This window comes from Lynx canadensis, chromosome C2 (assembly GCF_007474595.2).
Source record: "Lynx canadensis isolate LIC74 chromosome C2, mLynCan4.pri.v2, whole genome shotgun sequence".
Lineage (NCBI taxonomy): Eukaryota > Metazoa > Chordata > Mammalia > Carnivora > Felidae > Lynx > Lynx canadensis.
Window position 1 is genome coordinate 41,406,253 of NC_044311.2, and position 23,257 is coordinate 41,429,509.

General features: G+C 34.3%; 1 protein-coding gene across 1 annotated transcript; it reads right to left on the reverse strand.

The window, feature by feature from the left end:
• Positions 1-2,057: 2,057 nt before the first annotated feature.
• LOC115522820 (phospholipid scramblase 2-like) lies at positions 2,058-20,634 on the reverse strand. The gene is made up of 6 exons (XM_030328428.1): positions 20,542-20,634; positions 16,321-16,363; positions 12,921-13,141; positions 10,951-11,117; positions 6,465-6,621; positions 2,058-2,087 (listed from the first exon to the last, which is right to left on the reverse strand). The coding sequence occupies exons 1-6, from the start codon at positions 20,632-20,634 to the stop codon at positions 2,058-2,060; spliced, it is 711 nt and encodes a 236-aa protein (XP_030184288.1).
• Between the last annotated feature and the right edge of the window lie 2,623 nt (positions 20,635-23,257).

Genomic DNA, 23,257 nt, shown 5'->3' on the forward strand with positions numbered 1-23,257 from the left:
CCTTTTGGTTCCCTTTGGAAAGTATCTGTGTAGTTCTGATGTAGGGTGACCTGTTCTTTGGAACTTACTCTTCATCGAAACCAACCATATCTAAGAGGCATTATAAATAATTATTAGTTAATTACACAGTGAGGTAGAATTGAAAAATAAAATCACATAAGAAAAACTGTTTCATAGGTAACACTGTCTCAGTTTATTTGGGCTATTATCAAAGAACAGCATAGACTAAGTAGCTTATGAACAACAGAGATGTATTTCTCACTGTTCTCAAGGCTGGGAAGTCCAAGGTCCAATTACTGGCAGATTAAGTGTCTGGTAAGGGTCCACTTCCTGATTCATAGTTGGCTGTTTTCTTGCTATATATTTATTTTATTTTATTATTATTTTTATAATATATGAAATTTATTGTCAAATTGGTTTCCATACAACACCCAGTGCTCATCCCAAAAGATGCCCTCTTCAATGCCCATCGCCTACCCTCCCCACCCTCCCACCCCCCCCGCCCCAATCAACCCTCAGTTTGTTCTCAGTTTTTAAGAGTCTCTTATGCTTTGGCTCTCTCCCACTCTAACCTCATTTTTTTTCCTTCCCCTCCCCCATGGGTTTCTGTTAAGTTTCTCAGGATCCACATAAGAGTGAAAACATATGGTATCTGTCTTTCTCTGTATGGCTTATTTCACTTAGCATCACACTCTCCAGTTCCATCCACGTTGCTACAAAGGGCCATATTTCATTCTTTCTCATTGCTACGTAGTACTCCATTGTGTATATAAACCACAATTTCTTTATCCATTCATCAGTTGATGGACATTTAGGCTTTTTCCACAATTTGGCTATTGTTGAGAGTGCTGCTATAAACATTGGAGTACAAGTGCCCCTATGCATCAATACTCCTGTATCCCTTGGGTAAATTCCTAGCAGTGCTACTGCTGGGTCATAGGGTAGGTCTATTTTTAATTCTTTGAGGAACCTCCACACTGTTTTCCAGAGTGGCTGCACCAGTTTGCATTCCCACCAACAGTGCAAGAGGGTTCCCGTTTCTCCACATCCTCTCCAGCATCTATAGTGTCCTGATTTGTTCATTTTGGCCACTCTGACTGGCGTGAGGTGGTATCTGAGTGTGGTTTTGATTTGTATTTCCCTGATGAGGAGCAACGTTGAGCATCTTTTCATGTGCCTGTTGGCCATCTGGATGTCTTCTTTAGAGAAGTGTTTATTAATGTTTTCTGCCCATTTCTTCACTGGATTATTTGTTTTTTGGGTGTGGAGTTTGGTGACTTGCTATATTTTTATATGGTGAAAGCACAGGGGAGTTCTCTGGTGCTTCTTGTAAAAGGGCACCATTGTCATGAGGGCTCCACTCTCATGACCTAGCCATATCCCAAAGGCCATTATCAAATACAGTCACACTGGGGATTTCAACATATGCATTTTGGGGAATGCAAACATTCAGTCTATAGCAAACATAATTCAAGAAACATCACCTGTTCTGTTAATTGTGATATTATACAATGTCACAATAATATATTGTGCTGCAAATAAGTAACATTTTGCAGTGACTCCCATAAAGAAATTGAGTCTATTTTTCCATTCCTTGAATCTGGACTTGGCTGTGTGACCTGCTTTGTCCAATGGGACATTAGTAAGCATAACTGAAGCAGAGGCTTGAAATGAGCTTGAACATTGTGCTTGCGTTCCTGATGCCTTTGTAACAGAGTTAGTCATCATGTGTAGAAGCTTTGGCTAGCCTCCTAGATGATGTAAAATATGAAGCTTGGTGCTCCTATTGTCTCGGACAACATATGAATGAGGCCACCTGGGATGAGACAGTCCCCAAGCAATCTGTTAACTGACTGTACACGCAAGAGTGAACAAGGTCTTGACCTGGAGAACTGTACAGCAGAATCCTGGGCTAAATAAAATGATCGCTTCAAGTTCCTAAATTGTGGTGTGGTTTATTATGCAGAAGAAATTTATACAAATAATTATAGTGAAATAAAACTTTATTTAAATATTCTCAGTGAAAGTTGTTTAATTTTGCTGAAAGCTGGCAAAACTTATGGCCAGTGTTCAAAGTACATGTAGTCCTAGAATAAAATGAAAAAGGAATGTAATTAGGTTGGTTTTTAAGGTGCAGGCCTTAGACATGAGAGTGACTTTAGGGTCTTGTGTTATAATAACGTGATTATAAAACCTATTAAAGGAGAATTCTGAGAATCAGACCTATAAGAAAGCAACTTCTAAGGGAATAAGAATGAATATTTGTCTACTCTCAAACACACCAAAATAATAAATTTGAATATAAAGGCCCTTAGAGAACAACAACTAATTCTACTTCATTTTTTGTATATTTTTTCATCATGTATACTTAATATAAAAAAGTGTAGGGATAGAGAAGGGAAAAAGTTGTATTTCCAATCCCTGCAAAACTACCACTAATATTTTGATTCAAATTCTTTCCAGACACGCACAATTGGTTATATTAATATGCTTATAACCTATTATTTTTACTGCATAATATATTCTGAGTATTCATGCCATTAAAGTTCATTTACTGAACATTTAGTTTGAGTCTTGAACGTTCTGTTTTAGAGATGTCTCATAATGTGTTTTTAATAAATCTCATATGGTATATTTTAGGTTGTTTTAGCTTTTTAATTTATTAGAGTGATGTTTGCTACATAGAGTATACATTGCTATTTATTAGAGTACACATAATTATTTTTCTGCATTTGTATTAGTTTTTTAGAAGAGAGTAAAGCATATCAAATATATGAACATTAAAAATTTTAATGGATAACTGTAGCTCATGACTGCCTGATTTCCTAAACTTTCATCAGCATTGAGACTTTGTCATTAGAAAAAATGAAAAGGGGTATTTCATTGTTTTCTTTTTTTGCTTCTCTTCATATGTTTTTGAAAACATTTTCTTATGATTATTGGTTATTTGTATCCTCTGTTTAATGGTTGTATGAATTATTTTTTATATTCCTTTTCCATTTCTGTTGGGAATTTGATATTTTTTTCTCATTTAAATAAAATTTATATTAATATAAGGATATTATTTATTCCTTGGTCATATTTGAAGCACATAATTCCTTTATTGTTTGCTATTAAATATTTAATATTATAATTTGTTTTAAGGTACAGAAGTTTAAGGTATTGTAATTTAGTAGTTTGTTACTTTGTGATTTATTTACTTTAAAAATTCTTTCCATCTAGAGATCAGGGGTGGGTGCTGTTTGTTCATTTATCTTTGGTAAATAATTCACCATCTCCTTCCTTATGTTTGGTTTGGGTTTGTTCTGTTCTCTTAAAAACCTTTTAGAGATGAAAGTTAGCTCATTAATTTTCCACTTTTCTTCTTTTCTTCAGCAAGTATTTACAGTTATACATTGCTCTTTAACTTTACTTGCATCCCAAAAGATTTGGTGTGTAATATTTTAGTTAGTATACAATTTGATATATTTTAAAATTTTATTATGTGTTACTTTTTACCCCTGAGTTATGTACACATTTCTATATATATAAAATATTTTTAAATGTGTATCTTTATCAATTTCTAATTTAATTTTTTTTAACGTTTATTTATTTTTGAGACAGAGAGAAACAGAGCATGAACAGGGGAGGGGCAGAGAGAGAGGGAGACACAGAATCCAAAACAGGCTCCAGGCTCTGAGCTGTCAGCACAGAGCCCAACGCGGGGCTCGAACTCACGGACGGTGAGATCATGACCTGAGCCGAAGTCGGACACTCAACCAACTGAGCCACCCAGGCGCCCCAATCAATTTCTAATTTAATGTTATTTGCTGTGACACCAAGATCCAAGTGATACCAGTTCCCTGATTTGTTGAGACTTATTTCTTGGCCCATTATGAGAATAATTCTTGTAAAAACCTTTTTTTGAGAACAACTTATATTATCTACTTGTTTAACACAAAGTTCTACATGCATCCATTAAATCAACCTTACTTTTTTTGGTTCACATTTTAAATAATTTTACTATATTTCTGTCTCCTACACCAAGTAAAAATCGAAAGGGGTGCATAAATTTCCCACTATGATGAACTTGCCATTCTCTGACAATATAACATTTTTCTCAGTGTTAAACATTGATAAACATTGTATAACACTGATCTTAGGGGCACAAAGTCAAGAATTATTATATTTCTTTTGAATGGAATTTTTATTATAATGTGGTTACCTTCTCAATCTCTGTCCCTAATGTTTTTTTGTCTTAAAATAAAATTTTTTGGTATTAGCTTTACTAGCTTTTGTGGTTAGTATTTTTCTGTTATACATTTACCCATATTTTCTTTCTTTACATTTTTTTTTCATTAATTTAGATTTGTCACCTATTAAGAACCTGGGGATAATTTAAAAATCTAATTTAGGGGTGCCTGGGTGGCTCAGTCAGTAGGGCATCTGACTTCAGCTCAGGTCATGATCTCGTGGTTGGTGGGTTCAAGCCCCACATCAGGATCTCTGCTGACAGCTCAGAGCCTGCAGCCTGCTTCAGATTCTGTGTCTCCCTCTCTCTCTGCCCCTCCCCCACTCATGCCCACTCTCTCTCTTTCTCTCAAAAAGTGCATAAACAGTAAAAAAAAAAAATGTTAAAAATCTAACCTAACAGTTTCTATTTTTTAACTTGCAAGTTTTTCCCATTTACATTTATTGTGAATACTGTAAACAAAATTGTATACAACATATTTAATTGATATCTTGATATAACTGAATAATTATTTTCTACCATTTCAATTTTCTATTTCTTTTTGCCCCAACTTTCTCCATGCTTTTCTCTCCCTTTTCCCCCACTGTGGGTTTTGTTTGTTTGGTGATTTATTTGCTTTCTGGTATTTTATTCCCACTTTTCCTCTATACTAGTTTCAAATTTCCAGTCTTTTTGTTATTTTACTCATTACCCATGACATTTTAACATGCACATTTAACTTATCTCCTGAACAATACAAAGACCTTAGAACATTTTAATTCTAATAACTTCTCATAACTCATATATTTTTATTAGCTAGTATTTTTGTTTTGTTTTTTTTTTGACCTCACAAATTAGATATTTGCTATTATTTTATTTTTAAAAACATGTTTACATTAACAAATGTGGCTAGCATTTTATTTGCTCATGAATATTATTGAACCTCAGATGATCGTTTTCAGAGCATGCTCCTTCTTCCTGAAGTGTTGTATACACTTTACAATAATCTAGGTGTTGTAAAAATCTGGGTTTCTTGACATGCAAATTTATTTATTTTACTTTCATCTTTAAGATATAGTCTTGAAGAAAATAGAATGTGAGAGTTAAGATTTTTTTTAATGTTTATTTAGAGAGAGAGAGAGGGAGGGAGCACAAGTGGGGAGGGGCAGAGAGAGGGAGACACAGAATCAGAAGCAGGCTCCAGGCTCTGAACTGCCAGCAGAGAGCCCGATGCGGGGCTCAAACCCACAAACTGTGAGATCGTGACCTGAGGCAAAGTCAGACCTTAACCACTGAGCCACCCAGGCGTCCCAAGATTGTTTTTTAATCAGTACCTTGAAGGTATCATTCTACGGTCTTCTGGCTTCCACTGTTTCTGTTGAGAAGTCAGTTGTCAGTCTCATTGCTTGCAGGTGATTTGTCTTTCCTTTGTGGTTACTTATTTTTCTTTGCTATTCTGCTTCACTCTTAACATCTATATTTAGATGTTAATTTTAAATTATGTTACTTAGGATATTTGTCCTTTATGTATCACTGAGTTCATATTTCTTGGTTCTGAAATTTTCTTTAGGAGTTGCCTGTTCTCCTATCTTATTTGGAACTCTTGATTTTCATATTGATTTGTCTCTCTCTACTACGTTATGAATATTTTCTCTACTGCATTTCTTTTTTCCCTTTTTCTTCAGTTATATTCAACCTACCACTTAATCTGTTTTTTTTTCTGTTTCTCCAAATTTTTAATACTATTTATGAGGCATTGTGTGACCCAGACCTGCATATGTCTCTTGCCATTTTTTATCATTTCATAATATTTAGAGAATGAAGGTAATTTCTTATGTTCATTTGGCTCCAAAGACCCTAATATAATCAAGAGCAATATTTTCCTTCTTAAAATGTCTACATATCTATAGTTTCCAAATTAACAGTGATTACAAAAAGAAACTTACAACATTTTTAAATTGTAGGAAATAACAGTAAGTTACAATGAACAAGCCATTTTGTTCCTATTTTTTAGCAATTTAGTCTCATTTTTCATCAAGGATTTCAACTTCAGTGATCATGTTTACAGGACACTCTAGTTTTTACATCCTTTGAAATGTGAAAACTAAATCCATGATATGATTTTGGGGACTTAAAACTAGACCAAAAAATACAATTTGCGGTCAATCTAGATTTGAGCAAAAGTATTAGCAAAGGTGCAATGGTAACCTCAGAAAATATGATTTTAAGCTAAATAAAATAAAAATAGCCTCACAATGAGGAAACTTGCTCCAAGCATCAGCGCTTTTATCTTAACATCAAGATCCAATGGAAACTGGATTCCAAATTTATCAGCATTGGTGAATAGTTCCCTCATAAATCCAGCCCATTTTTTTGAAATTTTGCCAAGAACTATTTCTTCATCCAGAGACAATAAAAGAAAAAAATATATATATATATGTATGTATGTATATATATAATCTTAGATGAAAGATCTGAAATAAAAATAGGTATTCCTATCTCGATTTTAGTAATTAAATATAACCCATATGAGTTATAATCATGTTGGTCATTTCCTGCAATAAATAGAATGTGCAATATGACATATAATAACTTGGAAAAACACCTACAGACAATATCTATCTAAAAGATGTTCAAATTATTGTACACAATTGATTATACAGTCCACCCTTGAATAACACAGGGGTTAGAGGTGCTAAGACCCCTGGCAGTTGAAAGTCTGTGTATAACAATGGATTCCCCAAAACCTTAACCACTAATAGCCTACTATTGACAAGAAGTCATACTGATAACATAAATCAATTAATATATATTTTATGTTATATGTATTATATACTGTATTCTTACAATAAAATAAGCTAGAAAAAAGAAAATGTTATTAAGAAAATCGTAAGGAAGAGAAAATATCCTTACGCTACTGTACATATATTTATTGGCAAAAATCTGCATATAAGTGGACCTGTGCATTTTAAACCTGTGTTGTTCAAAGGTCAGCTGTATATGATACATATGGTATTTTATATGTGATAACTTTATATTACATATAAATTATTTCAATATATATGCTTAATAAATATAATTGCTTAAATTTGACTTGAGAATCAATTTAACTTTAAATGAAAACCACTAGTTTTTCATCTGTTTTACACAGTTAGCTCTTTATTGAGATCTTAATTTTCTGAATCCCTCTACCCTTTCTCATCCCCTTTTCTCCCTACTTATCTAAATTCCCTAGAGCATCACTTCTCATACCAACTAATATTTATTTCTCAATATAAGAGATATTCATATAAGATAATATTTATATAAGAAAATAAATTTATCTGTGATAACTCCTACTACTTGTCTGGTAATGAATGCCATGGAGGAAAAGGTAGGCTGATGTAATGGAATACAGTTGGGAGATAATAGGCAGGCTTAAAGAATTGGGGGGGTGATTTTACAGGAAGCCTCTTAGGCAAAGCACCATTTAAGTTGAGACTTAGAGGATCAATAGGAATTAGTGATCAGGGTAGTAGTGAGAGAGTCAGCAACATGTGAAAAGGCCCTGAATTGGGAGGGGCTGGAGCAAAGTGAAGAATGGGGCTAGTTGCAGAAAATGAGAAAGGAGAGGTATGCAGAGATAGATCATACATAGCCTTGTAAGTAACATTAAGGAATTTGGGAAAAGAAAGATATGGAAGAGTTTTGTGTAATCTTGTCAAAATTTCTCCAGTGTTTTCGTAACTAACTGGCAATGCCACTTTCCCTCATCCTTAGCCTAATATCTTATATTTTACATTGCAAAGAAAATGGAAACTACTTGACAGGAACTTACTAATTCCTAGAACGTCATCTTCTCTAATAACATGAATAGTCAATTAACACTTATTTTGTATGTTATATATATCATATACTGTATTTTTTTATTTTAAAAAGAGTGTGCACATGTGGGGGAGTAGAGCAGAGAGAAAGATAATTTTTTTTTAATGTTTATTTTTGAGACAGAGAGAGAGACAGAGACAGAGTGCTAGTGGGGGAGGGGCAGAGAGAGAGGGAGACACAGAATCCGAAGCAGGCTCCAGGCTCTGAGCCATCAGCACAGAGTCTGATGCAGGGCTCGAACCCACAAACTGTGAGATCATGACCTGGGCCAAAGTCGGATGCTCAACTGACTGAGCCACCCACATGCCCCAAGGGAAAGGGAATCTTAAGCAGCCTCCATGCTCAGTGAGGAGCCTGATGTGGGGTACAATCCCATGACACTGGGATCATGACTTGAGCCAAAATCATGAGCCAGACATTCAACTGACTGAGCCGCGCAGGTGCCCCTCCTATATATATTTTTACAACAAAGTAAGGTAAAGAAAAGAATATGTTTTTAAGAAAGTCATAAGGAAAATACATTTACATTAATATATATGTGTGTGTGTGTATATATATATATATATAGAGAGAGAGAGAGAGAGAGAGAAATATCTACATACAAATGGACACAGACAGTATTGTATCTATGCCAACACTCCCTACTTCCTTCCTGTTATGGTGAATATGATGAATAAGCTATTTCTGCTCCCATTTGAAGCTTATTTCCTATATGTGCATTAGGTCCCATACCAAGTAAGAGCAGAATTCATCAAATATTTAACATCTACTGTTTCTCCACACTTTCCCTCCCATTTGGAGCCTTTCCTTTAAAATCAAAACATGCTGAGGATATACCTTTCAAAAATACCTTCCTATCCACCTTGTGCCCCATTCAGCCAGGAATAGGATTAGGGTAAAGCAGTGAGATAAGTCACAAAAGTGCATAGTCTGTTTCTGTCTTAAATTTTTGTTTATAAATTTGTTCATAATGGATATGCATTATGATTTTAATTTTTAAAAAGATTGATTTTAAAAAAGATTATATTCAAGTTATCATTTGCCTGAATTATTCAGTTTTTTGGTGCTTTCTTAAATTTTGTGCCCAAGATGAATGGCTTACTTCCCTTACCATAGTCCCTGGTCCTGTAACTCATTACTCCTTTATCTGTTTCCTACTCTTCATAACCAAAAGTATTGAAAGGGCTGCCCACATTCATTCACAACATGACTTTTTCACAGAATTGTACTTCCCTTTCTTGCTCATTCTTAGAGTTTACCCAAAGAGTGCCAGCTATAAAATCACTTTGTTTCACGCTTAGAAGAAAGAGGAAGTATTTTATACAAAACCTTAGAGAAGGCTCCGAAGATATCTGAATAAAGTAGGATTTATTATATCGTGTAAGATATAAAACAATACACGGAAAGCATTTTATTTTTTTATGTCATTAATAATGAACCACTGTAGCTTTGGCTTCTAGAGTTTTATGCACAGGCCACTCTGTTCCATTGGTTTTCAACTTGAAATACAAAAGAGTAGAATCCTGTGTGTTCATTTTATTCATTTTTGAAACTAACCATGTTATTGTCATAATTCATTTGCTTAAATATGTTTTACTTAATCAGTACATGCAGGTGCCAATCAGATCAGTAATTACTAAACTGAATTAACATAATTGTAGAGAAGGAAAAAAAAAAAACGGAGACATGATTTCAGATTAAAAAAACAAGCAAACATGTCCTTAATAGAAGACCGAATACTTTTTTCCAATCAAATATTTTATCAAACCAACAGTATTCTTAGGAATATTGCTTAGGAATGTTGCTTAGGAAACCAGATTTAACTAAGTGTAGTTAGCCGGTTGCTTAGTTTTGTTAACTATATTTAGTATTTTTAGTAGTTAACCTCCCAAATTATTATCTGAATGTTGGCCATAATCTGAGAAATGTATCAGTAAACACATAAAAATTTAACAAAATTGTATCATAAGAGTTTCAGAATTTTATAAAAGTTAACACGAATATTTATATAGCATTTATATATAACTTATTTATTATATTATTATTTAAAATTTATAATCAATGCCCAATTTATGTCATTGTTCATTGCAATAAAGCTTAATTTTCTCTTTCACTACTCCTTGAAATATTAAATACCATACTTGTTGTTTAATAACTACATACTTGAAATACAGCTTAAAAAGATGCCCTATGGGCACCTGGGTGGCTCAGTCGGTTGAGCATCTGACTTTGGCTCAGGTTGTGATCTCACAGTCCATGAGTTCAAGTCCCGCGTCGGGCTCTGTGCTGACAGCTCAGAGCCTGGAACCTGCTTCAGATTCTGTGTCTCCCTCTCTCTCTGCCCTTCCCCTGCTTGAACTCTCTCTTTCTCTCTCTCTCTATCTCTCAAAAGTGAATAAATGTTAAAAAAAATTAAAAGAAAACTAAAAAAAAGATGGCTTATAATCACAAGTGTGTAAGCCTCAATGAAGCAAGGAAACTATGCGTTAGAAACTCAATTTAAAAAATAGTCAAATAGTTATAACGTCATGATAACATTTTTATCTTATTTTAATCAGATTTATTAATATATTAGAAAACAGTCAACTAATTTGAACATGATTATTTTTTTTTTTTTTTTTTTTTTTTTTTTTTTTAAATTTTTTTTTTTTCAACGTTTATTTATTTTTGGGACAGAGAGAGACAGAGCATGAACGGGGGAGGGGCAGAGAGAGAGGGAGACACAGAATCGGAAACAGGCTCCAGGCTCTGAGCCATCAGCCCAGAGCCTGACGCGGGGCTCGAACTCACGGACCGCGAGATCGTGACCTGGCTGAAGTCGGACGCTTAACCGACTGCGCCATCCAGGCGCCCCAGAACATGATTATCTTATAATACTCACATTAAAATCTAAATCCGTGAGACAGCTGGAAAGCATACATGGCCCTCTAATTTTCATTACATCCTCCTTATTCTCATTTTTTATTTTAAACTTTGGCAAAAATGGGTGAAAGTATTGATACACATATCCAATTTTTTCACCAGGAGGAGCTTCAACTTTTAGCTACAAAAGATTGAGAAATGTAGTATTGGCCAAATGAGATTTATTTTGATTTGTAAGCAGCAAATTAGTTATATGCTACCTATTAGTGTTTTGTACATGTGAACAGAACTTTCTGTGTTTAAAGCATGCCCTATGTTTGGGAATGGACGTGGAAGTGAAAAAAAACTAGGATGTAGACATTGAACCCCCCAAATTGAGACCTGATGCTGCTGTTCACTTACTACATGAAATGTGGACATGTCCCTAAACTCTCTGTAACTCATTTTCCATTTGCAAAAGGGGGATAATAACATTTTTTAGGTGTTTATGAAGATCACTTTTTAAATTGCCATGCTCATGAGACATGTCTTAAACCCCAGTCGCACCGACAACTGTTCTATTACCAATATGTGAAGGACTTTTGTCCCTCTATGCAAATGTAAATTTGAATTCACTAAAGCACTTTAAGTTGATTGTGATTTAATGCCCAGTTCAGGGCACCTGGGTGGCTCAGTTGTTTAAGCACCTTAGGTCGTGATCTCAAGGTTGGTGAGTTCCAGCCCTGCGTTGAGTTCTGTGCTGACAGCTCGGAGCCTGGAGCCTGTTTCAGATTCTGTGTCTCCCTCTCTCTCTCTGCTCCTCCCCCTCTCGTGCTCTGTCTCTCTCTCTCAAAAAATAAATAAACATTAAAAAAAAATTTTTAAGTAAAGCCCAGTTCAGAGATTGGTTGTATAAATTATGGTGTACCATCTACACGATAGGTTATTATCCAAGCATTTTTAAGTGTGGAGGAAGCTATATACATACTGATGTAATCTTCAAGTTACATTGTTTTGTGTTAAAAAATTAGAGAAGAATATCTGCCAATTTTGTTAAAAAGACACATGTATGGCATACATATGTGCATATCACACAAATATTCATAGAATAATGCTGGTAGAATAGTTAAACTTGTAATACTAGTTCTTTCTGAAGAAGAATACAGGTGGCTTAAGAAACGAGAGTTTGAGAGGCATTGTTTCTCTGGAATATAATTTTTTCTCTTTTTCTCTTTTTTTTCTTCCTTCCTTCCTTCTTCCTTCCTTCCTTCTTCCTTCCTTCCTTCCTTCCTTCCTTCCTTCCTTCCTTCCTTCCTTCCTCTCTCTCTCTCTCTCTCTCTCTCTCACCATGTATAAGTATTCCTCAGACTGCTAAGTCAAGAAGGTGGCAGTGGTGATGTAGCTTGTGAATCTTCTCAAAACTCTCAGAGAAAAGGACAGGACAAGTATGATAGCTAAACAAACAAAACCACTATCAAATTCTTTATCAAAAGTAGATGCAAAAATTATAGCTCCACATCTCAAAATACAAGTGGATGTAGTGAGACAAGTGACAACAACAAGCTATTCCTGAGATCCTAGGAATCCAGATATCACTAACAAGAAAGGAAAGAAAGGGATCCCACTCAGTGAAAGCTCAAGGGACCAGTCTGAGAAACACAGCTGAAAATGGGATGAGACTTCACAGCCCCTAATTCATTGACACTCCATTCAAAGGCTGAGAAGTACATGCAGAAAAATTCAAATAAAAACCACACTATTTTGGAATAGAAAACTTTGATAAACCTAAAGATCTTGTGATCTCCATTGCCTGAAAAATATTTACAGTATTGTGTATTATTCTCACTCTACAGGTATGTGGTACAAATACATAATTCTCTAACATATTTCATTCTGGAAAATCTTGTGTAGCCAAACCCAATGTTGTAACATACTGCTCAGTGTTGAGGCTTTTTTGGAAGAATTCAGATACATTCTCAATCATGTAGAAACAATATTTACTGACCTTTTGTACGTAGCAGTTTCTCCAGCAACAGCTACTTCTTAGAGTTCTATGCATAGTAATGACATCACGGCCTACATTATCATAAATTGTCATGGTAAAAGGTCTTGAAGGTCCACAGAGATATAGGAGGAAACAATTACTTCTTTCTTCTGCATAATAAATTCTGTGTCCTTGATTGTTCATGACTTCATATTTTTTACTAGTTGCAAAACAACCGAGAACTAAAGAATGAAACAATGTGGTGTTTTATTAGTGATGGGAGACATGTAAATTGCCTATTAAATTACCTTCAAATATGCAACTTAGGTTTGGTAATAAATTACTTGACTCTAAGTCACTTATCTTCATCGGTGTCTTATTTTTGCCTTACAAAAACTAAAACAGATATAGCTACTCTCTGGTCCCTTTCACTGCTAAAATTCCATAATAGCTTTTTTTTTTTAATCATTTTTGAATTTCTGAGAAATTAACTCTATTTACTGTCATGTTACTATTATGTTTTGAATTATGTTAAATGTTATTCCTCTTCATCTTTTTCTTCCTCAGGATATGAAAAAGACATTCAGTCTTTAATCTGGATAGTAGAACCCAAGAAAAAATATTTTACTGATGCTAAACTGGAGACAGTAAGCACTTTTATATATTATCCACATAAGATAATAATTAAATTCATCTCTTTTGCAAGCAAATGGAAATGTTATCTTTTGTCCTAATAATTTCACTTCTGTGATCATACAGAAAAAAGTCCTAAATTTGTTCAAGTGATTTCTATACCAAATGTTCACTTCTGCCCTACTTAGAAAAGTAAAATGGAAACAAAGAAACAAAGTAAATACCCAGCAAGAGGCAATAATAGTATCCCCTTTGAGGATTATTGTGTTGCTTTTAAAAATGTTGGGTTTTAAGTATGGAGGGTCCTGAAAAAGTTAAAAATAGAACGACCTATGACCCAGCAATTGCACTCCTGGGCACTTACCTAAAGGATACGAAATACTGATTTGAAGGGGCACATGCACCCCAATGCTTATGGCAGCATTAACAACAATAGCCAAACTCTGGGAAAAGCCTAAGTGTCTATCAACTGATGAATGAATAAACAAGATGTGTGTATATACAATGGAATATCACTCAGCCATCAAAAAGAATGAAATCTTGCCATTTTCAATGACACGGATGGAACTAGAGTTTCTTATGCTAAGGGAAATAAGTGACTCAGATAAAGACAAGTACCATATGATTTCACTCGTATTACAATTTAAGAAACAAAGCAGATGAACATAAGGGAAAGGGCAACAAAAAGAAAGAGGGAAGCAAACCATAAGAAACTCTTAACAATAGAGAACAAATTGAGGGTTGATGGAGGCAAGTGGGTGGGGGGATGGGCTAAATGGGTGATGGGTATTATGGAGGGCACTAGTTGTGATGAGCACTGGCTGTTACATGCAAGTGATGAATCACTAAATTTTACGTCTGAAACCAATTTACCACATATGTTAACTAAGTAGAATTTAAATAAAACCTTGAAATCTAAAAAAAAAAAAGTTGGGTTTTAAGATAAATAAAACCAAAAAAAACCCCATTAAGTGAATAACTCTAAAAAAAATTGCATAGACAATGATTAAAAGTGATTTAAAAAATTCATCAAAGGAATATTTTTTAAAAGCCTTCAAAGGAAATATATCAGTAGTTGTACAAGGATGATATTTTTTCCTACCTTTTATTAAAATTTCAGATGTTCTTGAATGAGTATGTTTAATAAGTATATGTTACACTAATATACATTTAGCATTTCATTTTAATGTTAACCTTGGAAACAGGTATTTACAGAATTTCCTCATTTTTTAATGATTTTGGTGGCCTATGAACATAATTGTTTTCATATTACAAAAACATTTAAAAGATATTCATTTTTATTTAATATTCAAAGATAAATCCTGATTCAGTATTGATGAAAAAGTATTTTGACTGCCTTTTAAATTTAATTTCTTCTTATGAGTAGGAATTACATAGGCATGGCACGAATTTTAAAAATTTTTAAATTTTAAAATTAAAAAAAAAATTTAAATGCACACACACATTATTATATGCACTACTTTGTAATTATTTTTGATACTTAGCAATATATCTTGGAGCTATTCCTGACAATTCTGTAGAGCTGTCTCATTCTTTTAAATAAATGCACAATGTTAAATTGTATGAATGTATCATTTAGAGCAATTTTTAGCCTTCATCAGAACCATCTGGAGGGCTTGCTAAAACACAGGTAGTGGAACCCCACCTCTAGATTTTGTGATTTAGTAGGTCTGTGATGAAGCTTGGGAACTGGATTTCCAACATGTTCCCAGATGATGTTGATGCTGGTGGTCTGGCAACCATACTTTGAGAATAAGTAGTTTGGAAAATTAGTTCCCTATAACATAGATGGTTAGATTTTTCTCAATATTTTTGCTATTTCTGTGACTACTTAAATTGTTAAGTATTATAAGTACTATAAATTATAACTGTGGCTTTTTCTGTCCTATAAATTCTCACAATTGGTTTTTCCTTCTCTCATTAATTTTATGGCTCCATACTATGTATTTTATTTAAGTATATTCACCCACATTTCAGGGAAAGCCCAGGTCTGACTCTTTGATTTTCTCAAATGGCTACCATTGTGTCTTGTTCATTATAGGTATTCAGTGGGGATTCTGGAATAAATGGTCATTCATAAAATGAGTCATTTAGTGCAGGGCAGCAGGAAAAAAAAACAAAGAAAACATTCATTTTTGAATGCCAAAATTGAAAAGTTTTTGTGAATAAAACCAAACCATAAATGTCTATTTTAGTCTTAGATTCTCTAACGTGTATACACAGAGTCACAATGGTGATAATTTTTTTTAACTAAACACTGATTTAATTTTATTTACATGTATCATAGCCTCATATACATGAAACAAATACTTGTACTAAGTTGAGGAGATAGAGGTAAACAGTTGCATTCTAAAGAACAATTTCTCTGGCTTGGGAGTGGAATTGAACTGCCCAGAAACTTACCTGGATTCTGCTTCTCCTAGCAGAATTCCTGAAGGATCTGCAATCACTGCTTCTCTGAAATACCTGTATTTGAGGAATTTAGGATGGGAAAACTCTTTTAGGAAATAGACCTACTGTTTAGCAGGACTAAAAGTGCAGACTAGAATTTTTAGGAATGATCTGGAGCCATTACCTTTGTCCTTTTCCATGAGAAGACTACTATTGTATTTATCTATCATTGACTATGGACTTCTGTATATTCTCACCATACTTCAAGGTTTATTTTTGCCCAGTCACATGAAGCATTTTAATGTATAGGGAGTGGATGAGCTACAGCACAAGTTATACATTCAAGAGTGAATATATCTGTGTGTTTGGTACATACCTTCCAGAAGATCGAAACGTTGACACACTAGTAACTGATGTATCTAATAGAGTAGAAAATAAAGATAGGTAGTATGAAGTAATTAAATTAAACTTAAAGTATCTACCAATAAACATATACGTTAATACCTATATTTAGGACATTTAAAGTAATTGACCTATTATTGACATCTCTCTATTTTCTGTCAAATGTTATATACTAGTCTAAATGTGAGGTAGGTTTTTTTTTTTCTTTCTGGCCATCCATATACAGTATACTCTAAAAATGTTTTTGTTAAGTATTAAACAATTACAAGTGCAGTCAGACATTTATCCAAAGCACAATTACGAGTTAAATATAATTATAAAGATGTCTTAAATAGAAACCCAAACCCATCATGCAAGCAGGTAACATTCCTCAATGCTCTCTTTAGGGAAGTAGAAGATGTGGGAAAAAAGGTCGTCTGTTCCATGTGAAAGATAGTGAAGACTAGAAGACTTTACATGCTATAAGTGAAATTCTGTGACCAAATTGATAGGGTTGCTAGATTTAGTAAAACAAAATAAAACAAAGCAAAAACACCAGAATGCTCAGTTAAACTTGAATTTTAGCTAAATAATGAATAATTATTACCATAACTATATGCCAAATAATGCATGAAACATTAACCTAAAAAATATTTGTTTATCTGAAATTCAAATGTAACTCAGTGTCTTGCATTTTATCTGGCAATTCTACAAATAGACAAAAGCAAAAAAGAAAAGAGGGACTGGAACTCTCTGCCACTGGTGGGTCACACAGAGACTAAAAATAAAACAATATATATGTACCCTTATACTTATTGCAGCATTGTTTACAATAGCCAAGATATGGAAGCAACCTAAATGTCCATCAATAGATGAATGGATAAGAAAAATGTAGTATATATACACAATGGAATATTACACAGCCATCAAAAAAGGATGAAATGGTGCTATTTGAGACAACATGGATGGACCTAGAAGATTTATGCTAAGTGAAATAAATCAGACTGAGAAAGACAAATACATATGATTCCACTCATAAGTGGAATCTAAAAAACAAAACAAAAAACAAATGAAAGCAGAAATCAGACCTATAAATATAGAGAAAAAACTAATGGTTGCCCGAGGGGAGTGGGGTGTAGGGAGTTGGGCAAAAAAGGTGAAAGGGAGTGGGAGATATAGGTTTCCAGTTATGGAATGAATAAGTCATGGGAATAAAAAGCACAGTGTAAGGAATACAATGATATTGTATTAGTGTTGGGTGTAATAGGACAGATGTTAGCTATACTTGTAAACATAGCACAAAGTACAAACCTGTCAAATCACTAAGTTACACATATGAAATTAATATAATATTGTGTGTCAGTTATACTAAAAAAATAATGAACCCACGAGTCACTAGTTGGTAATTTACACAGACCAACATCACAGTGAGAAAATACAATTACTAATTCAAATGCTGATGCCGGGAAAAAATCTAGATTTCCTCAAAGCTAGTTCTGTAAATGTTTTTGAGAAACCTTGTTGATAAAAGCACCTTTTTAGTTTGTAGTATCAAACACCACTACCACAAAGACAAAAAGATAAATGAGCTTAAAACAATGGAAGCAGAAGCAGGTGTTGCATGCACATGAGGAGTTTAAATATTTTGTCTAATGAATACAATGATGATAGAGTCCAGGTCATCTTCTAAGTGGCGGCTCTTAGCCTCAAAGATTTAGATTCCTTTCTAGTTTTTACTGTTGTGTTTTCCAGCTTCTCATCTGGAACATTGGAAGGAGCCTGAGAGTGTGCAAGGGATACCTCACTACCAGAGCTTAACTGCATTTCTCTGAAAACATTCTGAATCAATAAAGGGCTTGCAGGGCTGTCTGCAGAAATGTGTAGACAAATACAAAATAACAAAATGATCTGAATTCTGGAGCATGAGAAATCTGAAAACATGGGAGGCAGTGTGGCTGTGGAGATGTGAAAACAAAAAGCAGAAAAGAAAATGTGAACCAGGAGAGAGTCTAAATGCAATCATCTGTGCAGTGTGAATGTTATTTCAAAGGAGGCAGGAGGGGCGCCTGGGTGGCTCAGTCGGTTAAGCGGCCTACTTCTGCTCAGGTCAGGATTTCACGGTCCTTGAGTTTGAGCCCCACGTTGGGCTCTGTGCTGACAGCTCAGAGCCTGGAGCCTGTTTCGGATTCTGTGTCTCCCTCTCTCTGACCCTCCCCCGTTCATGCTCTGTCTCTCTCTGTCTCAAAAATAAATAAACGTTAAAAAAATTTTTTTTTTAAAAAAGGAGGCAGGACCGTCTGGTGTGTTATAAGACTGGTCACACGGGGGCACCTGAGTGGCTCAGTCAGTTAAGCATGACTCTTGATTTCATTTGAGGTCATGAGCTCACGAACCAAGAGTGTGGTGCCTGCTTGGGATTCTCTCTTTCCCTCTCTTTCTGCCCCTACCCCATGCTCGATCTCTCTCTCTCTCTCTCTCTCTCTCTCGATCTCTCTCTGTCTCTCTCTCTAATAAAAAAATTAAAACAAAAACAAAAAACAATGGGTCATACCATAAGACGATTTGGTCTTATACAGTGAATAACATCTTTAGGTTTCAACTGTTCTTCACTTATTACCATGATTTATATTTAAAAAATTAAAAAAACAACTTGGGCAATACTCAGATCCTACATGGTATCACTTTATGAGCTGTTGCTGTGTCCCCACATACACAACACTTACTAGGTTTTTAAACCATCTTTAAACCAGAAGATCTGGTAGCTTAGGAATTTCAGAGAGAAATTGGGAGATTGATAAGATCTGCTCCTTTGCATGTAAGGGAGCATTGCTTATGAAATATACCCCCACTAAATGAGCTTGATAAGTATGAAATACATGGAGACATACCCCCTAATTCCTAAGAAGTGGAATTATAGGGGCTCCTGGGTGGTTCAGTTGGTTGGGCATCCGACTTTGGCTTAGGTCATGATCTCATGGTTCGTGAGTTCTAGCCACGCAATGGGCTCTGTGCTGACAGCTTAGAGCCTGAAGCCTGCTTAGTATTCTGTGTCTCCCTCTCTCTCTGCCTTCCTCTGCTCGTGCTCTGTTTCTCTCTCTCTCAAAAATAAATAAACATTAAATTTTTTTTTAAGAAATGGACATAACTTTCAATTTATTAGGATAGAAATATTAAGAAGATTTGCCATAGTTAGGGCTTTCTTAAGGAGAAACATTTGTCAATTAATTTAAATGTGAAGTTTTAACTTTTTTTTTTTTTTTTTTTTTTACCACAGGAAAAGGAAATGAAGAGGGGTGGGTTAAATAGGTGTTGGGTACTAAGGAGTGTACCTGTGATGAGCACCAGGTGTTTTATGGAAGTGTTGAATCACTGTATTGTACAGTAATACAACACTGTATGTTAACTGACTGGAATTAAAATAAAAACATAAAAAAAAAGAAAAGGGAAATGAAAAACTATCAGTCTGTAAAGTAGGTTCACAAAATTTTTTAAAGACTTATTAAAATATTTTTTAATTCAGAGAAATATCTATACTGTAATTTAGAATAAAAAATTTAACGTAGTTTTTACCCTTTACTTACATTCAAAATTGAATCTTCTTAGATTGATATCATTGTTTGCGACAAGTTTATAATTAAGCACTGAAAATGTAAATAACCTTTTTAAGAAGGAACATACATACTCTTTAGCTTTTAAAGTATCGAAAACTAAGATGAGGCCAGTGATTAGTCATGTGAAATGCCAAACTTAATTATTCAGAGACAGCATGACAGGAAATTAAATCAGAATTGATTGAATAAACAAGATAGTAATTCAGTGTCATTAAATCTGGTAGAGAACTGGAGACAATCTTCCTAGTAATAGTGCACATTTCACGATTGCATATCGGGCTTCCCATACCTAAGTAGATAGACAAACTTAAGATTCCTGAAGCCAGTTTTTACTTACATTCTCAAAATCCAATTTCCTACTTTAAAAAGCAAGTATTCATTTTTAAATGGACTTTTCAGGAAATACATTTGTAAATGGCAATGTTATAATGTCTACAATGTAAATTTACTACTTCAATCAAAATTTTAAATTAAATGTAAAAATCTTAATGTTACAGGTAAAATACTTCAATCCGCAGTCAAAATGCTTTCCTATAACACACATTGTATTTTGAAACTATCAAATTCATATTCTTGCCATTCCAACCAGAAGCACATTACCATACCTGAGTCAGATATTCCAATCCAGGTGGACAATTGGGTATTATCCCTGGTGTTTGCATCCATTGTATCATGGACTGACGATTACGAAAAGCCATAGTCAAGATTATATAAATACTCACGCATGTGACAGATGGAAGAGATTTCTCTTTTTATCTCTAAAATCTAAAATGAAAGAAACATTAACCTGGTTTGAGACAAGAACCAACTGCAATTTCAGGTTCATTTTTCTTTATTTAATGGTGTAAACATCACCCATACTGATTTTTTTTAAATTGGTTTCAACTGGAATATTTAGAATTTTATTCTCAACTAAAACCAAAAAGGAATCTCAGGCATACAAGAAATCCCAGTTGATACCAGTATCATAAACTGTGTAATTGTTACCCACATTCCTATGTGGCCCTTGATCTTTTTAAATACACTTAATTCTTTAGGTTCAGAATCAATTGACAATGATTAGGTGCCTTCTTTCTCTTCAGTGTTGAAAGACATGTTATGGTGGACATAACAGTTTGTTCTGCATAAAGATCAGACAAAAATTTTTAAATTGAGGTTTGGAGAACCATCTATCTCTAGTTCTGTGATTCTGACAAACTTAGAATAAATATATATGGAGTCAAATTTTTCTTTCTGGCCCTGAATAAAGTCTCATTATTCTCTGTATTTTCCTCAGGTTGTATCAGAATTAAACTTACAAAATAAATGCACAAACCCGTGCCTCTAGCTCAAAATTTAGGAGGATGATTCTAAGTGCTTATAAACACATTTAAGGTGTTACAGAATTCATTACATTGTTTTGAGGCAAATATTAAAGTTTACTCTCATTCAGGTACATTAAAATAAAATAAGAAATAAGTAAGAGATTAAAAAAAGAAAAAGAAATAAGCAATGACAACATAAATGTAAGAGATGAACATCAATCATGGTAAGAGAAAGATGTGTTTTGGAAAAGCATTTACTACAGAATATAAGAGTGAGTTTTAAATAGATTGCATTCCAAATAATCAGATTATGAAGTTAGAGCTAAGATAAAGAGAAAGGAAGAAAAGATGGTAGCAAAAGAGAGAAAAAAAGCAAATTGAGATTTTTTTTAGTTTAGCTGTTTATTTACATTTTTATGATTAAAATTTTGAAGAACAGCAAAATGTTTTACAAAGTGGCTAGCACATTTTACAGGAACACTGGCAATGTATGAGAGTTCTAATTTCTCAGTATTCTTGCAAACACTTGTTATTTGTTTGTCTTTTTAATTACAGGTACCCTAGTGGGTTTGAAGACATATCTCATTGTGTTTTTTACATGTTCCTAATGACTAATTTTAGTGAACAACTTTTCATGTGTTTTGGCCACTTATATATGTTTTTTGAAGAACACTGTCATCAAACCCTTTGCCCATTTTTACCTATGTTATTTGTCTTTTTATTGCTGAATTATGAATGATTTTACATGTAATGCCCCCAATTTCAAATCCGAGAGACCACCAAGGAGCAGATACCGAGGCAAATGCACGAGGGTTTATTTGTAAGCTTGAGCTTGGGCCCAAGTATACCCGACACAACGGAGCAGGGACTTGGACCCCTAGGTTAAGAGGCGTAGCAGTTTTATAGGGGCCAGTGGCCAATGAGATTGTAACACACCCAGAAAGTTGCATAGTCATGTCAGTCCACACGCAGGTGGCCAATTGCATTACAATTTACCCTATAGTAACTGTTTGAACTAGCCTATCACTCTGGTCAGAATTGGCGCACAAGTTTGGCGGGCAAAAGGCGGGGTTTGCATTCTTTGACGGTTAGGGGTTCCGCATTCCTATATGAGCCGGTTTCCAGTAAGGGTGTGCTCAGCGGCTTGACTAGGGTGGGGGAGTGTCTTAAGCAATAAGTAGGTCATGTGGGGGTTATACATGAGATAGTGGGTGTAGCGCAAAATGGAGTTAGTCTTGCTCTGCTTGTCCAGGGGTTGGGGATTTTTGTTAAATTCCTTGGATCCCACATACACATTTTGGATTAAGTCCCATTATAATATACGCACATATTTTTACCTCATTGTATAAGTTGTCTTTCCACTTTCTTGATGTCCATTGAAGTACAAAAGTTTAAAATTTTTTATGTACTCCAATCTATTTTTGTTATTTTTGTTTATGCTGTAGATGTCATATCTAAGAAACCATTTCTTAATCCTAGGTCACAATGATTTATACCTCTGATTTCATCCATAGTATTAACGTTTTAGGTCTTACATTTGGATCTTTGATCCCTTCCAAGTTAATTTTTGTATATTCTGTGAGGTAGGGGTCCAACTTTACTCTTGTGCATGTGGATGTACAGCATCATTTGCTGAAGAGTTTTTTTTTTTTCATTGAATTGTTTTGGCACCCTTGTTGAAAATCAGTTGGCCATAAATGTAAGGGTATATTTCTGGATTCTCATTCTGTTCCATTCATATATGTCTATCTTTCCTAAGTACCGGTGTCTTTAGTTTGTAGAGGTTTAGAAAGGGAGAAGAGTGAGTTCTCCAACTTTATTTTGTTCCAAGATTGTTTTGCATACTTTGGATGCCTTGAGTTTCCACATAAATTTTAGGGTCACTTCATCAGTTTCTACAAAAAAAAAGCTACCTGTGATTCTGATAGAGATTAATTGATTATGTAGGTCACATTAGGGAACATTGCTATCTTAATAATATCAAGACTTCTAATCACAAGGATCTACAAAATTTCAT